Raw genomic sequence first — 16,265 nt, forward strand, 5'->3', positions numbered from 1 at the left:
GGTCCTGATAGTATTTGTCTGCATAATTCAAAACTCCAGAGGTAGTAAAAAAGTAGTCAATGGCAAGAGAGAAATGTTCTCTATTCGACCTTTTATTGATTTCACGGAACTGGCTGGACTAGAGGGAATTTCAGAAGCCCAGAGCAATAACTTTACAAATCCTTTAGTGAGCTTGAAAACCTTGAAAGAATAGAATGGCCCCAGCAGATGGAATAAATACAGAAAGACCAACTAAAAACAAATGAGCAATTCTTGGGTCTGGGAGCTTCACTACTATCTTCTCAATCTACTCTCTGTTCTCCTTGATTTTGCACACTCCCCAAACCATAAGAACCGTCCGCCTTTAGGTGGACGCACAGGGGTCCCTTGTTTAACCTGTTAATTTGCAAAACATCAAGTATGCTTCTCGTTGACTGATCATAGGAAAAAAAGTTAAGTTGTAAAAAAAGTGCGGTCGGGTGCACTAAACTCCTGCTATGTGCAGGGTTCCGAGAAGGGAAAAAATTAGTTATATCATCCAAAAAAAAAAGCATACCTTCCCCCTTCTATGGGGTCTGGTGTTGTTCCAACAGAAACAACCTCCAGCACCAGATCCTGATTCATATCCCCTGTAAACATGCAACAATGAGAGTTAGAGGCAAAAATGCACCTGCTGATAGTCCACATTGAGACCCTCTTATTTTACATCTCTCTAAAAGACAAACATTGTCAACATAACTTACAAGCAGTGTGAAGGAACTGAAAACACTATCAGGTTAGCTAACACTATTGACTCTTTCTATAAAAAACAATTGAAGGAAGAGTAGAATTTGAACATTCAACAAGAGCATATCTAAAGCAAGCCACAAAAGTTATCACTGCATCAGGAGAAATTTACGACCTTATGCAAGTAGTGAAATTTATCAACAAAGTTTATACTGAGATAAATTATGAAGAGATAAAGCCCTATAACTTACATGCTCTCCTTGCTGAAATTGGCGGCATAGATGCCATTATGCAACAAACTTGGTGAAATGGGATAATTGTCGCCCTTTTTACTGGTCTGATCCTTCTGAATGGCCTTTCCATCAATCATCTTCAGACTTCTTATTTCCTCATTTAGATCATCATGCCAATGCTGGGAAGGCAGGTCCCTCGAATTAATTGATTCTAGTTGATTGTTATGATAAGCACCATCTTGTGGCAGGACTTGGTTCCTCTCAGGTTTTAGGCGACTCATTGATCCAGGAGTTCCTTTCTCCATTGCTTGTAACCATGCTGTTTCTAACCTCTGCTCACGTATGATGGATTCTATCCTCTGCACTGGAATTTCTGAGATCCTATCTTTAGAACTACTCGTTTCAGCATTTCCACTTGCTGACTCAAAAGTTTCAGCCATCTTGCTTTCAGAATCATTAAAGCTTCCTCTAGATACCTGTAGAGGTTCCTGACTTGAGCAAACTGTTGTTTCCTTCTTCACCAAGTTTGGTGGGCCCATCTGTTTCATACCTACAGGATCCGTCAACGTAATTGGCTTTCCACTGTCATCAGACGTCTCCCCGTCCGGTAGCAGAACAAGTCTAACCTCTACATTGCTCCGTAAAATATTTTCAAATGAATTTGTGATGCTGCTAAGAAACCTTTCGGCTCTGATTTTAACCTTGCTATCACGAAAAGCAATATGAGCAACAAAACCACCTGCACACAGTAGGTCCAAACAGCTAATAAGTCATATGCACATGCACGGGATCGCGTAATTTGATAAAATGAGTAGATTGCATCACCATTTGTAGTGAACCACAAGTAGATTTGCTCAATTTAAGAGTTACAGAAATAGAAAAAGTTGAATTCTTTCTCTTATTCCTTGAAATAAGAGGCACTCTGAAGTTATTTTGACCCAGCATATCAATGATAAGATACCTTTTTTTTCAAGTGATAAGATACTTTTCTCTATAAAGGAGCAATGATAAGATATCTATTAGAGACGAAGCTATTATCTTGGTCTTCATAATCCAATTTAATAAGTTCAAGGTCAAAAAAATCAACTTTGACTAGATTATATACCAGCTATAAATTTCAATCATTTCTTATCTTGAGTCTTAAAGTTTTTCTGCCTTCAATAGCTTTGTACTTTGAGAGTTGGATTATTAACACATCATAATGACATTTTGTGCAGCAAGCCGAAAACAAGTTGATATAGTGCCACTGCCTATCTCATCCCAAGTTCTCTCTACCTGTAACTAAATTTTGAACAGTGTTCGCTCAGCTTCAAGTAAAGAAAATGCAGTTCAAATTACTGTTTAATCCTTATTAATTCAACAGTTAACTGGGAGAGCTGAAGATCAAAAGAGAACCCAGAAGATTTAAAAATTCAGTCTGTTCTTGTGAACACAAACAGCTGCATGTGGATCAGAAAGAGAAATTGACCTTCAACTTCAGAGATTGACAGTAGTGTTCCACAAGTATGAAGCAGTTGCTTCAAGGTGTTAGAGTGGCATTTATCAATGCAACTGATCCAGATATCATCCAATATGTTTGTGTTGGGGCACCTAGATGATGTCTTACTGTCCTTAACGTCATTATGTGGACCACCCAATGCCTCACCAATCATCGATGAGAGTCCCAATTCTTTACTTGCTGAATTTCGACGGTTGGATTTTGCAAAAGACGAGGGAGAACCTGATTTACGCGAAGCATGGTGAGTATCAGTTCTCTGCCTCAGGGATATAGCTTCTCTAGATGTACTAGAAGGGTCTTCCTCGGTTGTCTTAGAACTCAGCCTTTGACTGCTTCCTGAGTGAGTTTGTTCTAGTGAAGTAGAAGAACCCAACTGCAGAAGGGTTGCTGTAAACCAAGTTGAACGTTCACTTGAAACCCTAAGTTGTTTCTCTGCCTCAGAAAGAAGCTTTAGTGCATGCTTCAATCTATCCAGTTCTGTCTCGGTCACTGACAGGTGGATCCAAGCAATTTGAGAAAGTATATGAGAAAAAGTCATAAGCCAAACTCTGATAACCTAAAAAAGCTTCTAAAAGTTTTCCATTAACAAGTCTACAATAACAAAAATATAGACACGGAGTAATTGAAAGGTAATACAAGCAAGGAGAAAATATTGTGTATTTACTTCATTTTATCAATTCACTAAGGCACAATGACTTAATCATTTCATGAATATAAGTTGCTAAACATGTAGATACGTCCATATTGTCGGCAATATAGTTCAACGTACAACGTGCAGATACAAACTGTATTAGACTACTTACATAGCTGCACTAAGTGCATGTGATAAGGAAAACACCTCAAATCAAATTTGAATGACTTAAATAACTCAGATTTTGGTACTTGTTGAAAGTGACTATTACTGTTGCTCTTGTTAAAGTTTGACAAATATTGAAAACATCCAAAAAATGTAAGAGCAGTCACGCAGAAAGGTACAGAGACAGTACATGAGCCAACGCAATCAGTACATACACAAGCTATATAGCTTTGTAATATTAAAAGTCAGCATGTTTTGCAGGCTGTGGATCAATTAGACAATCCTTTTGGACAATATACGGAAACATATAATATTCAAAACTTTCTCCTCCACATTCTTCGGTGTTTCAACAGAAGGGCTACAGGGACATAACCAAAATATTAAAAAAAAACTTTTTATCAGGAGAACAGACTAGAAAGCATTCCTCTAATTTTCACTCCTTCCTTCCTAAACATGACACATTTGTGTTTTCGAACATATCATATGATGGTTTGAACAAACTTGTAAGATAACGATATTCTACACATTTAACAAGTTCTAAATTAGTCAGTCCATAAATGCTTTCCTATCAACCAATTTTACGGGCTAATTTGAGCATTCGCTTCAGAATTTTTCGTCTAACACTATATTGTAAATCGAAGTAGTTCATCAATCTCTATACTCTTTAATTGTTACCGAGAATGAGACGGGGGAGTAGCATATTCAACTTAACCAATTCAACAAGATACTGAATGATATAAGGAAATATGGAAAAATAAACCACTATTGATTCTTTAAACTAGAAAATGCACAAAATGGCTACTTACTTTAGCAAAACCTTTTAAATGTTTCCCTATTCACATTGCCACCCGGTTAACTAGACAAGCCAATGAAAGTTTTCACACGGTCGGCTAAGGTCAGCCAATTATTAATAGATTTTGAGATACTGAAATTACAATCAGAAGCATAAATCTAGTGTCTTTTGCAGAATGTAAGTCAAAGCTTATGAACAAAAGATCAAACAAAAAGGACAAAGATTATAAGGGTGAATATCTGCTACTTACAACTTTTCCCGCCAGAGGTATCAGTTTGCCTGGCATCAACTATTGGATGAGTTCCTGCAATTATATCCATGATGAGAGTGGCCAATTGAGACATCAAAACTATTGGATCAACACCTGAATCCAACAATTCCCGGGCTCTTTTTACAGTTTCTGCAGTATCTGATGACATTGCTAGCTCCAAAAGTTCCAGTAGCTTCTCATCTGAAACCACACCAATCTAGGGAAGGAAAGAAATATCAGGAAAAAAATGCTCGGTTTCATGCCATGAAGGGAAAAAAGAAAAGGAATAAATTGAAGAAATTAGTATGGAATGTGCAAACATGCACAACAACTCACCAGATCATTTACCAAAGAAGTAGTGATTCGTTTCCCCAACAAACTCAACTGGTCTAACATGGTTTCTGCATCTCGAAGTGATCCATCTGCATTCAAAGCAATCAAATCTAATGCTTCTGACTCCACATCCAAATCCTCATCCGAAGAAATCTTCTTCAATCTGAGTACAATATCACCATCCCTGATTTTATTGAAGAGGTACTTCTGGCACCGAGACAATACAGCACGCGGCACATTGTCAAGATCAGTAGTCACAAAAATGAAGACAACCCGTGATGGTGGTTCTTCAAGGAACTTCAGAAATGCTAGCCATGTCTTTGAAGGCAGCAAGTGACATTCATCAACAACAAAAACCTTGAATCCTAAAGAAGATGATTGCTGACTTGCTGTCAGATTCTTTAGAAGATACTTAACATTATCAATTCCTTTTTTGTTCGTCCCGTCAACTTCTCTAAGATTCTTACATTTCCCAGACATGAAATCTGCGCATTCTCTGCAGACTCCACAGGGTTTAGTTTCTTCTGTGGCAAGGCAATTTAAAGCAGCAGCAAAAATTCTTGCTGTTGATGTCTTACCAGTTCCTCGTGGGCCTTGGAAAAGATAAACAGGGGCAATTCGTCCCCTGGAGATTGCATTCACTAGGGACTGAACAACAATATTCTGCCCAATTAATTCCTCGAAAAACATTGGCCTGTACTTCTGGCTCAGGCTTCTGATATTTTCCGGGGAGCCCTCTTCTCCATCTTCTCCATTCAGTGCCACCAGTTCTAGTCCATCTTGACTTCTGCAGCTTGTAGACCATCTCTTCCCGTCCAACCTACTTAATGCCTCCAGATCAAGTTCCCCAAAGTTTGTGGAGAGCTCATCATCACTGTGTCCAGTTCCTATTGAGGACAATCCCTGTCCATCACCATTGGTTAGCAATGGAATTAGGCCTTGAGCAGCATTCCTCGAACTGTGTCTCCTCTTGGTGTACCCTAAAGAAGATCCGCGGCGTCTCCTTTGATACATAGTTTGACTTCCACATAGAATGCTGCTTCCTTTCCTCCTCAAAGTATCAGAAAAGGACGGTGAATAACAACTCCCACCCCCACCCCTATATTTTGGTGTTGACCTCCTGGACCAACAAGGAATCCCACACCCCTGTCGACCAGGCAAATCAAGCTGATCGTCCACCTCATCATCCCCATCATTGAGGGACACTGTTGTGGCATCCCATGACCCAACGGTACTTGGATTTCTAACAGCATATCTATTGTACGAACTTGTAGACAAGGCAGGGGTGCTATATGTATAAGATGAATCCTCTCTCCCACTATTTCTCAACTTAGACGACCAATGAGCACGATTCCTATTCCTAAGCTTAGCAAGCAATGGTGAAGCTGCAGAGATCCTCCTTATCTCCTCGGAATTATAATAATCCTCAGTATCATCAGATTGATCAACCAGACTCGTGGAATCGTCCCTCCCTATACCTAAACCCGCGGGTGCTCTTCTAGAAATCCTATTACTAGGAACAATTTGCTGCTGCAACTTTTCACTTTGATGTCTTAGAATGGCATTAGAATAATTACTTCTAATTGATTTTTTCTTCATGTTCCGTCTAATAGATGGCATAAAGTTAGTATCTTTACACTTTAAAATCATTGAAGCATACCTATCACTTACATAAGTATCACTCTTGGAATCATTGCCACCGCCGCCATGGCGCGCATCGCTCAAACTATCTTCCACACTCTCCTCTGGAGTTGAAGAAGACCCATTCTCATTCTCATTGCCATTTCCAATATCTTCCTCATCACCTAGTTTTCTACTCCTTTCACTCTCAGACTTTTGAGACCTCCAATTATGTAGAAACACTTTTTTCTCTCTCTCTTTCTCTTTCCCATTGTTAGTGCCATTTCTCTCAACTTGCTCAAAGATAGTATCTTTAGCATCAACCGATTGATGCTTAGTAAGAGTACTACCACCCTTGTGATGATGAAAATAATGGTGCTTTCTCGCTTCAGCAGCAGCTACAGATCTAGCAGAGTTAAGTGGTGAACGCCAAGAAGAGCTGGTTCCTGGATCTCTCAACACTCTAGCAGCTTTCTTGATTTGGGTCAATTCTTTCTTCAAATGAAGATTACTTGGATCAAACCCATTATTACCAACAACCCCACCATTGCCACCGCCACCGCCACCACGGCTGCGCATTTCCGATGACATAGTAGTATATATTTTTCAAAGTGTTTGTCCAAGAAAATAAAAAGGGTTCATTTATAACACCACATTGTATTCAGGAAAAAGAAAAAGAGTGGAGAGAAAGAGACTATACTATGTGAAGTGAAGAAAAAAGGGATATGCTCAGATCTGACAAAGTTAGCTTTTTTCTTTATGAGGTGACAGCAATAAATTTGGACTTAAAAAGAGCAGATGGGTATGTCAAGAATGGTGCTGAAATGAAGAAAAAAATGTACAAACAAGTGAGTTAATGTGGAAAAACAGGGACTAGGGTTAAGGTTAACTGGTTAAGGTTGTGGCAATGGCAGCAGACAGAAGTAGCAGAAGAAGAAAGTAGAAAAATATTTCGTAGAAATCGAAGAAAACAAAGTGAAACAGAAAATTTTCCCTCCAAAGGCGCCTAATTAAGATCATTTGGAGAAATTTGAAGAATCTATTATAGGAGTAATAAAGATTCTCATTGTTTTTTGTGGGCTTCTGTCTGAGATTTACTTCCCATCTTGGTCTTTGCTTATGTCCTTTTTGTTACTGTCTAAATTAGTCTTAAGTACTGTGTTTTCTAATGCCAGTAAAGTACTAAAGTTTACTTAATTTTTGTCTTTGTTTCCTTTTCTTGTATGGGATTTTCTATTAATGCATTTCACAGCCTTAAAATGGTTATTAAACATCCCAATTTTGGATTTTCTATTTCAAGAAAATTAATTGAACACATTTTTATTAAATAAGTATGAACCCTGGTTACGTGTGAAAGCATTGTTATTCTTTTGCTTGATATAATTTGTTTTCCCTTTAGATGATAAAAGTAATACTATAAATTACTTGGAGATATTGGGTTGCTCATATGTTCTCCTAAACTTTTCTATCAACTATAATTCAATTATTAAAATTAACTATTCTATTCGTTTCAGTTTATATGATAATATTTGATTGGATATCCCCTTTAGAATATTACTTTTTTGCAAATTATATTGATCACCGTAGAACTTTGAGTTGTATATTTATTAACGTTAGCGTAAAAAATATTAAGATTCGAAAAAAGAAGAAGAATAGTTCGTTAAATTTGAATTTTTAAAAGTTTTTGAAAATTGTATAAATAGCATTTAATTATTGCATCAACTATATTTGGAAACATCTCAAAATGGAAAAGTACGATTGAAATTAATATTTAAGAGAGTGAAAAATTATGGAAATTAATAAAACGGGAATGGAAATTAAGGACAATATATTTTCTTCCAACTTTATGTGCAAAATCGAGCATAAGTTGATTAGTGTGCACATGACTAAGTTTAACTTGATTAGGGTGCACATGACTTCAACGTTACACTGGTGGACTTTTATAAATTTTAAAATATGGGATATTTTCTCTTTAATCATGGGGAGATTGGAGAAGTTCGAGTAAAATTAGTTCCAAGTGTACTACTCCCTCCTTGCAGTTTACATGTTTTACTTTTTATTCTAGTATGTATAAAAAAATATCTCTTTCTATATTTATTAAGTTTTTAATTTTAATATTACTATTTTAGCCTTAATAACACTCTCCTTATAGAACGACATGTTTTTAAAGTCACAATATACAAATGATATTATATTTTTTAATTTCGTGTTTAATCGAACTAAGACATACTATAAAATAAAACGGAGGAAAAGAGAACTCCAATTTTTGTGGATTTTCTTTTCTCCTCTCTCTTTATATGTTCTTATATTTTCCCTCCTATTTGGTCTTTGTAAGCTAGTGGAATTATTGATGGATTGGTCCATTTAGAGTCAAATACTTGTTCAGAATTCAGACTACAGAAGGAGGAGCGTAAATGTAGGTCCAAATAGATCGAGACTTCAAAATATTTTCATTTTTTTGTTCTTTTTATTCAATGAACAATAATTTCTTATTTTTTGACGTGACAGATTGTGCATTTCAACAGTTTTTTTTTTTTTTTTGGCAAATGATTTTTCTCCTCGAAACATTTCAATTCATTTATGTCAAAGGTCTATAATTCATAACTTTTCATTGTGATCAAGTTTATACTGGTTTTATCCCAAATAAAATCACCATGTCCATGTTTTTTCTTCCATAGTTAATTAAGAATAGCAATTTTCAACCTTCATATACTAGTCCTGGCTTTAAATTTTTGAAAGTCTGGAATTTACTTTTAAATTTCCAAAATGGAAACTCTATATATTCAAAATAAAAGGATCTTCAATTATAAAAGCACGTAATAAATGAATTCTTCGACCACAAAATAGATGTTATAAGAAAACAAATTATTGTTTTATATCATTATTAGGTATACTAATTTGACACCCATTTTCAAAGGTTATCCATTCATGTAACAAGAAATTTAAGCCAATGAGACAGGTTATTTATTCTCATTCCAAAATTAATATCCAACACATTTCTCGTGAAAGTACTTTCAACTATTTCCCGATTTAGTTTCCTTTTTTGGTGAAAAAAGCAAGCTACATTAATTAGTAATTTTTCGCAAATTGAATAAAAAATACAAGTAATTTCGAAATTTCCTGATTGCTAGAATCAATCAAGAATCACGGCTGTGAATTTGGCTTTCTTCACATCATTGGTAGAAGTTAGTTGGAGTAAATAAACACAGTGCATGATTGGTGGAGTTGATAATGATCCTAAATGATAATAATATGAAAACCGTGTGAAGAAGTTACACAAGTACTAATAAATAAAAAGAAAGGTGGATTCAATTACTCTGAGTTGCAAACCAAATAAGGCGGTAAATTCATGATAGCATTTATTATAAAATAAAAAAAGTGAAAGGAACTTTGAGCAACGATAAAATTTGCGTGAATACGGTATGTTTTATGCACCGTGTTATCCTCCCCATTTATTATAAAAGTGTGTACTTTTCTATTGGGAAGAAATCATTGAGGAACATGTAGATAGAAATTTGCTATGACAAGGCATCATGAATTTTATGTTCAATTAAACAGTTAGAGTATATAAGTTAAAATTAATAAATTTTAACATAAAATTTTCAAAAACTCTAAAATGAAATATGAATTAAAAGAAAGAAAAGGCAAGCCATAACGAGCTAAAATATAGATTAGGTTTAATGTGATTGGAAGACCAATATTGCTCCCACATTATTAAAATTAGTTGTAGGAACTTCAGTCAGGAACTCATGGTCACCTTTATGTTAGATATTCTTCATTATTTTTATTATAAATAAATATCATCGTTCATACAAAATATTAAGGAAACATTTTTTTCTGTTCATATTCACGAAATAAAATATGACTGTCACGACCCGAAATTCTCACCTTCAGGATCGTGATGGCGCATAATATTTCACTTGCTAGGCAAGCCAACGTTAGAATAATTTAACCACTTTTAACAATTCATCTTAATTAAATTGTAATGACACCAACAACTGGAATAATATATGAGTTTAAATAAACAAACCAAAATAATAACGATGTCTCAATACTATCCCAGAACTGGAGTTACAAGTGCACGAGCTTCTAAAATAATACAAATAAGGGTCTGAATAAAAATAAAGATGTCTGAAAGAAACACACAACCAAGATAAAATAGAAGGGGACTTCAGAGCTGTGAACGTCGTGCGGCAATACCTCAAGTTTCATCTGATAGCTGAATCCGAGCAAATCTACAGTACGTCGTTGGGACCAGCTTCGATATCTACACAAGAAGTGCAGAGTGTAGTATGAGTATAATCGACCACATGTACATTGTAAGTGTCGAGCCTAACCTCGACAAAGTAGTGATGAGGCTAAGGCAAATCGCTTACATTAACATGTACGCAATAATAATGACAATAACAGGAATATAGGTAAGACGGTTAAATCATATCAATAACTGAAGTCAATACAGCAGTCATAGCCAATTATTTCTTTTATCATTCTGTTGCGGCGTGCAACCCATTCCCACGATATAATTCTTCAATTAATTTCCGTTGCGGCGTGCAACCCGCTCAAACAATATAAACAAATTTGTTACGACGTGTAACACGATCAAATAATATAATCTTCCAATTAAATTTCGTTGCGGCGTGCAACTCGCTCCAACAATATAAAGTTAAAATATAAATTGTTACGGCGTGCAACCCGTTCTAACAATATAATTTAACAATACTTAAATGTGAATCTACTCCAAAAAGTACCACACTTAATAAAAAATTACTAGGCAACAAAGCACACAATAATTATGATTTATTTAGGAAATAATTAATGACAAGTAGCAATTAATAGTGAAAATCAGGGAGAAAATAGATAATTTAATATTTAATATGCTAAATGTCAAGTAGCAATTAATACACATAAGTCAAATAAGTATGTAACAATTATAGCATGAATTCAAGACATAATATTGGTCGAGGAATATGAGAGAAATAATTAATATAATAATTAATTAATAATTTAAAATAATTTATAATTTTTAGATAAATATGCAAATAATAAATTTGACGATGTATAGGCACTCGTCACTTTGCCTATACGTCGTTACACGTGAAATTCATATAAATATAGTTCAAGGGTTCTATTCCCTCAAGTCAAGGTTAACCACTACACTTACCTCGTTTCGCAATTTCAAGTGATCACTCGACCACAGCTTTTCCTTTCGAATTAGTCTCCAAACTAATCAAACCTATCAAATTATTGGCCAACAATTCAATTGGAGCTTTACAAATTATTCATAATTCGAAAGATACTTAATTTAAGCCATTTTCGAAAAAGTCAATGTGGGGTCCACTTTTCTGAACACGACGAAAAATCATGAAATTCGGACACCCGATATGATACGAGTTCAACCATACTAAAATTATCGAATTCCGATATCAGATTGTCTTTCAAATCCTAAATTTTTATTTTTGAAAAGTTTTACAAAAATTTCAATTTATTCCATCTATATCCGAAATAGACGATGAATATAAACATGGATTTATGAAATATAATCACTATAGGATAGGGAACACTTACCCAATTCGAACTTGTGAAAAATCCCTTTAAAATCTCCCAAATCCAAGACTTAAAACTTAAAAATAAGTAAACATGGCTAACACCCGATTTTATGTATTCTGTCCAATATTTTCGCATCCGCGGACACAAGTTCCGCATCTGCAGACTCGCATTTGCGGAACAGGGCATCCAAGCAGAGGACCGCATTTGCGGACCTTCACGTCGCAGAAGCGACTGCGCAAATGCGTGAGGGGGGACTGCTGAAGCGCAAAAGATCGCATCTGCGATCATGGCACCGCAGAAGCAGGCATCACACCTGCATCCCAAGCTTCGCAGAAGCAAAGATTCTCCCCTGGCCTCAAAGTCACAGAAGCGACACTACCTCCACAGAAGCGATCACGCACATGCCGCCAAAATTTGCACAGGTACGATACACCAGAACCAGACCTGTAAATCTTTACAATAATGGTCTGAAACTCACCCGAGCCTCTCGGGACCTCGTACGAATATTCTAACAAGTCCCGTAACATAATACGGACTTACTCGGGGTCTCAAATCACGTCAAAAAATATCGAAATTACAATTCACATATCGATTCGAACTTATTAGTTTCAAACTTTTCATTTTACAAAACTCGTACCGAAACGTATTAAATGAATCCGGAATGATTTTAAATTTGGTGCACAAGTCATAAATGACATAACAGAGCTATTTCAATTCTCAGAATCTCAATCTAAGTCCGATATCGATATAGTCAAATTCACGGTCAAACTTTGGAATCTTTAAACTTTCAAACTTCTAATTTTCAATAAATGACGATAACTCGAGCTAGGGACCTCCAAATTAAATTTCGGGCATACGCACAAGTCCCAAATTATGATACGGACCTACAAAGATTATTAAAATATGGATCCGAGTCTGTTTGCTCAAAATGTTGACCGATGTCAACTCAAATGAGTTTTGAAGCTCCATTTCCCATTTTAATCAATTCTGCACATAAAAACTTTTCAGAAAAAATTTACGAACTGTGCACGCAAGTCGAGAAATGCTGAAAGGTGCTATTCAAGGTCTCAGAACACAGAAATGAGTATTTAAAATTAAAAATAATATATTGGGTCATCACATTCTCCAGCTCTAAAATAAACGTTCGTCCTCGAATGGAATTAGAAAAAGTACCTAGGCTAGTGAAAAGGTGTGGATATCTACTTCGCATGTCCGACTCGGACTCCCAGGTAGCTGCCTCAATCAACTGACCTCTCCATTGCACCCGAACTGAAGGATAACTATTAGACCTCAAATATCGGACTTGTCGGGCTAGAATAGCTACCGGCTCCTCTTCATAAGTCAAATCTTCGTCCAATTGGACTAAGCTGAAATCTGATACATGGGACGGATCACCATGGTATTTTTCGGAGCATGGATACATGGAACACCGGATGAACTGCCAATAAACTAGGTGGTAGTACAAGCCTGTAGGCTACTTCACCCACCCTTTCAAGAATTTCAAAGGATCTGATATAACTAGGGCTCAACTTGCCCTTCTTTCCAAATCTCATTACCACTTTCATAGGTGAAAACCGGAGCAATACTCTTTCTCCTGCCATGAATGCAACGTCACGAACTTTACGGTTGGCATAACTCTTTTGCCTAGACTGAGCTGTGCGAAGTCGATCCTGAATAACCCTGACCATATCCAAGGCATCATGTATCAAATCGGTACCCAACAACCGAGCCTCTCCCAGTTCAAACCAACCAACTAGCGAACGACATTGCCTCTTGTATAATGCTTCATATGGAGCCATCTAAATGCTCGACTGGTAGCTGTTATTATATGCAAACTCCAAAAGTGGTAAGAACTGATCCCCAAGAACCTCCAAAGTCTATAACACAAGCGTGAAGCATATCTTCCAATATCTGAATAGTGCACTCTGACTGTCCATCTGTCTGTGGATGAAACGTTGTACTCAACTCAACCCGCATGCCTAAATCACGATGTACAACCCTCCAAAATTGTAAGGTGAACTGCATACCTCGATCTGAAATAATATACACGGGCACACCGTGAAGGCGGACAATCTCGCAGATGTAAATCTTCGCTAATCGCTCTAAAGATTGGGTAACTGCCACTGGAATGAAATATGCTGACTTGGTCAACCTGTGCATAATGACCCATACTGCATCGAACTTCCTCTGAGTCCGTGGGAGTCTAACAACAAAATCCATAGTGATACGCCCCCACTTCCACTCAGAAATTTCCAACTTCTGAAGCAAACCACCAGGTCTCTGATGCTCGTACTTGACTTGCTGACAATTCAGACACCGAGCTACATATGCAACTATATCATTTTTCATTCTTCTCCACAAATAATGTGGCTGCAAGACTTGATACATTTTGGCGGCACCCAAATGAATAGAATACCAGGAATTGTGGGCCTCCTCAAGAATTAATTCATGAAGCCCATCCATATTAGGCACACAAATACGACTCTGCATCTGCAGAACTCCATCATCTCCCACAGCAACCTGCTTGGCACCACCGTGCCGCACCGTGTCCTTGAGGACAAGTAAATGAGAATCATCATATTGTTGCTCTCTGATACGCTCATACAAGAAATACCGAGCGACTGTGCAAGCTAGAATCTGACTAGACTCTGAAATATCTAATCTCACGAACTGATTGGCCAAAGTCTGAACATCTGTAGTTAATGGCCTCTCACCAACAGGAATATACGCAAGGTTGCCCATACTCACAACCTGTCTACTCAAAGCATCGGCCACCACATTGACCTTTCCGGGGTGATACAAAATGGTGATATCATAGTCTTTCAACAACTCCAACTATCTTCTCTGCCTCAAATTGAGATCTTTTTATTTTAACAGATAATGTACACTATGATGATCAATGAATACCTCACACGAAACATCGTAAAGGTAGTACCTCTAAATCTTCAATGCATGGACAATGGATGCTAATTCTAAGTCATGAACAGGGTAATTTTTCTCATGAAATTTCAACTGCCATGACGCATATACAATCACTCTGCCATCTTGCATTAATACTATACCAAGCCCAATGCGAGATGCATCATAATACCCCATATAAGATCCTTAACCTCCGGGTAATACCAACACTGGCGTCGTAGTCAAAGCAGTCTTGTGCTTCTGAAATCTCAACTCACACTCGTCTGACCATCTGAATGGGGCTCCCTTATGGGTCAATTTGGTTAGTGGGGATGCTATGGATGAAAACCCCTCCACAAACTGACGATAATAACCTGCCAAACCCAGAAAACTCCGGATCTCTGTAGCTGAAATAGGTCTAGGCCAATTCTAAACTGCCTCAATATTCTTAGGATCCACTTTTATGCCTTCTGCCGATACAACATTCCCCAAGAAGGCAACCGAGTCTAACTAAAATTCACATTTCAAAAAATTGGCATATAACTGATTATTCTTCAAAGTCTGAAGTACAATCCGAAAATGTTGCTCATGCTCATCTCGACTGATGGAGTAAATCAAGATATCATCAATGAATACCACCACAAACGAATCCAAATAGGGCTTGAATACTCGGTTTATCAAATCCATAAATGCTGTTGGGGTATTTGTCAGCCCAAATGACATCACTAGGAATTCGTAATGCCCATACCAAGTCTGAAAAGCTGTCTTAGGGACATCAAATGCCCTAATCTTTAACTGATGATAACCAGACCTCAAATCGATCTTTGAAAATACCTTGACATCCTGAAGCTGATCGAATAAGTCATCAATTCTTGGCAACAGATACTTGTTCTTGATAGTAGCCTTGTTCAACCACCGATAATCTATACATATCCCCATTTTGAACCATCTTTCTTCTTTACAAATAACACTGGTGCATCCCAGGGCAAGACGTTAGGTCTAATGAATCCCTGGTCAAGCAAGTCTTGTAACTATTCCTTCAATTCCTTTAGCTCCTATGGGGCCATACGGTATGGTGTAATAGAAATGGACTGGGTGCTTGGAGCCAAATCGATACAAAAATTAGTATCCCTGTCAGGTGGCATCCCCGGCAAATCTGCAGGAAATACATCTGGAAACTCAAGGACAATTGGGACTAAATCCATAGAAGTAATATCCGCACTGGGATCACGAATATAAGCCAAATAAGCTAGACACCCCTTCTCGACCATACGCCAAGCTTTCACGTAAGAGATAACCTTGCTGGTGGAATGGCCAAGAATCCCTTTACACTCTATTCGAGGTAACCCTGACATGGCTAAGGTCATCGTTTTGGTGTGACAATCCAATATAACACGATAAGGTGACAACCAATCCATATCTAAGATGACATCAAAATATACCATATCAAGAAGTAGAAGATTTAGTTAGTCTAAAGACTCCCAATAGTAACCATGCATGAATGATAGACATGATCTACCACCACAGAATCTCCCACCGGTGTGGACACACACACCAAAGCACTCAGAAAATCACGAGGCACAATAAAATAT

At 37.1% G+C, this 16,265-nt stretch overlaps 1 protein-coding gene across 2 annotated transcripts; it reads right to left on the reverse strand.

The window, feature by feature from the left end:
• Positions 1-56: 56 nt before the first annotated feature.
• LOC104101882 (protein STICHEL) lies at positions 57-7,296 on the reverse strand. 2 transcript variants are annotated; one of them, XM_009609420.4, is made up of 6 exons: positions 4,612-7,296; positions 4,276-4,492; positions 2,407-2,925; positions 957-1,677; positions 536-608; positions 57-375 (listed from the first exon to the last, which is right to left on the reverse strand). In XM_009609420.4, the coding sequence occupies exons 1-6, from the start codon at positions 6,817-6,819 to the stop codon at positions 274-276; spliced, it is 3,840 nt and encodes a 1,279-aa protein (XP_009607715.1). In that variant the 5' UTR covers positions 6,820-7,296; the 3' UTR covers positions 57-273. The 2 variants fall into 2 exon arrangements, with proteins under 2 accessions (XP_009607715.1, XP_070035463.1); XM_070179362.1 differs by lacking the exon at positions 2,407-2,925.
• Between the last annotated feature and the right edge of the window lie 8,969 nt (positions 7,297-16,265).

Source organism: Nicotiana tomentosiformis, chromosome 1, assembly GCF_000390325.3.
Source record: "Nicotiana tomentosiformis chromosome 1, ASM39032v3, whole genome shotgun sequence".
Lineage (NCBI taxonomy): Eukaryota > Viridiplantae > Streptophyta > Magnoliopsida > Solanales > Solanaceae > Nicotiana > Nicotiana tomentosiformis.

Bases quoted from the DNA above. Each gene is read 5' to 3' on its own strand.
- LOC104101882 (XM_009609420.4), bottom strand. From the start codon at position 6,819: ATGTCATCGGAAATGCGCAGCCGTGGTGGCGGTGGCGGTGGCAATGGT. The intron at 4,493-4,611 runs GTGAGTTGTTGT...TTCCTTCCCTAG, and splicing joins CTTCTTTGGTAAATGATCTG to ATTGGTGTGGTTTCAGATGA. The intron at 376-535 runs GTATGCTTTTTT...GCAAATTAACAG, and splicing joins GACCCCATAGAAGGGGGAAG to GTTAAACAAGGGACCCCTGT.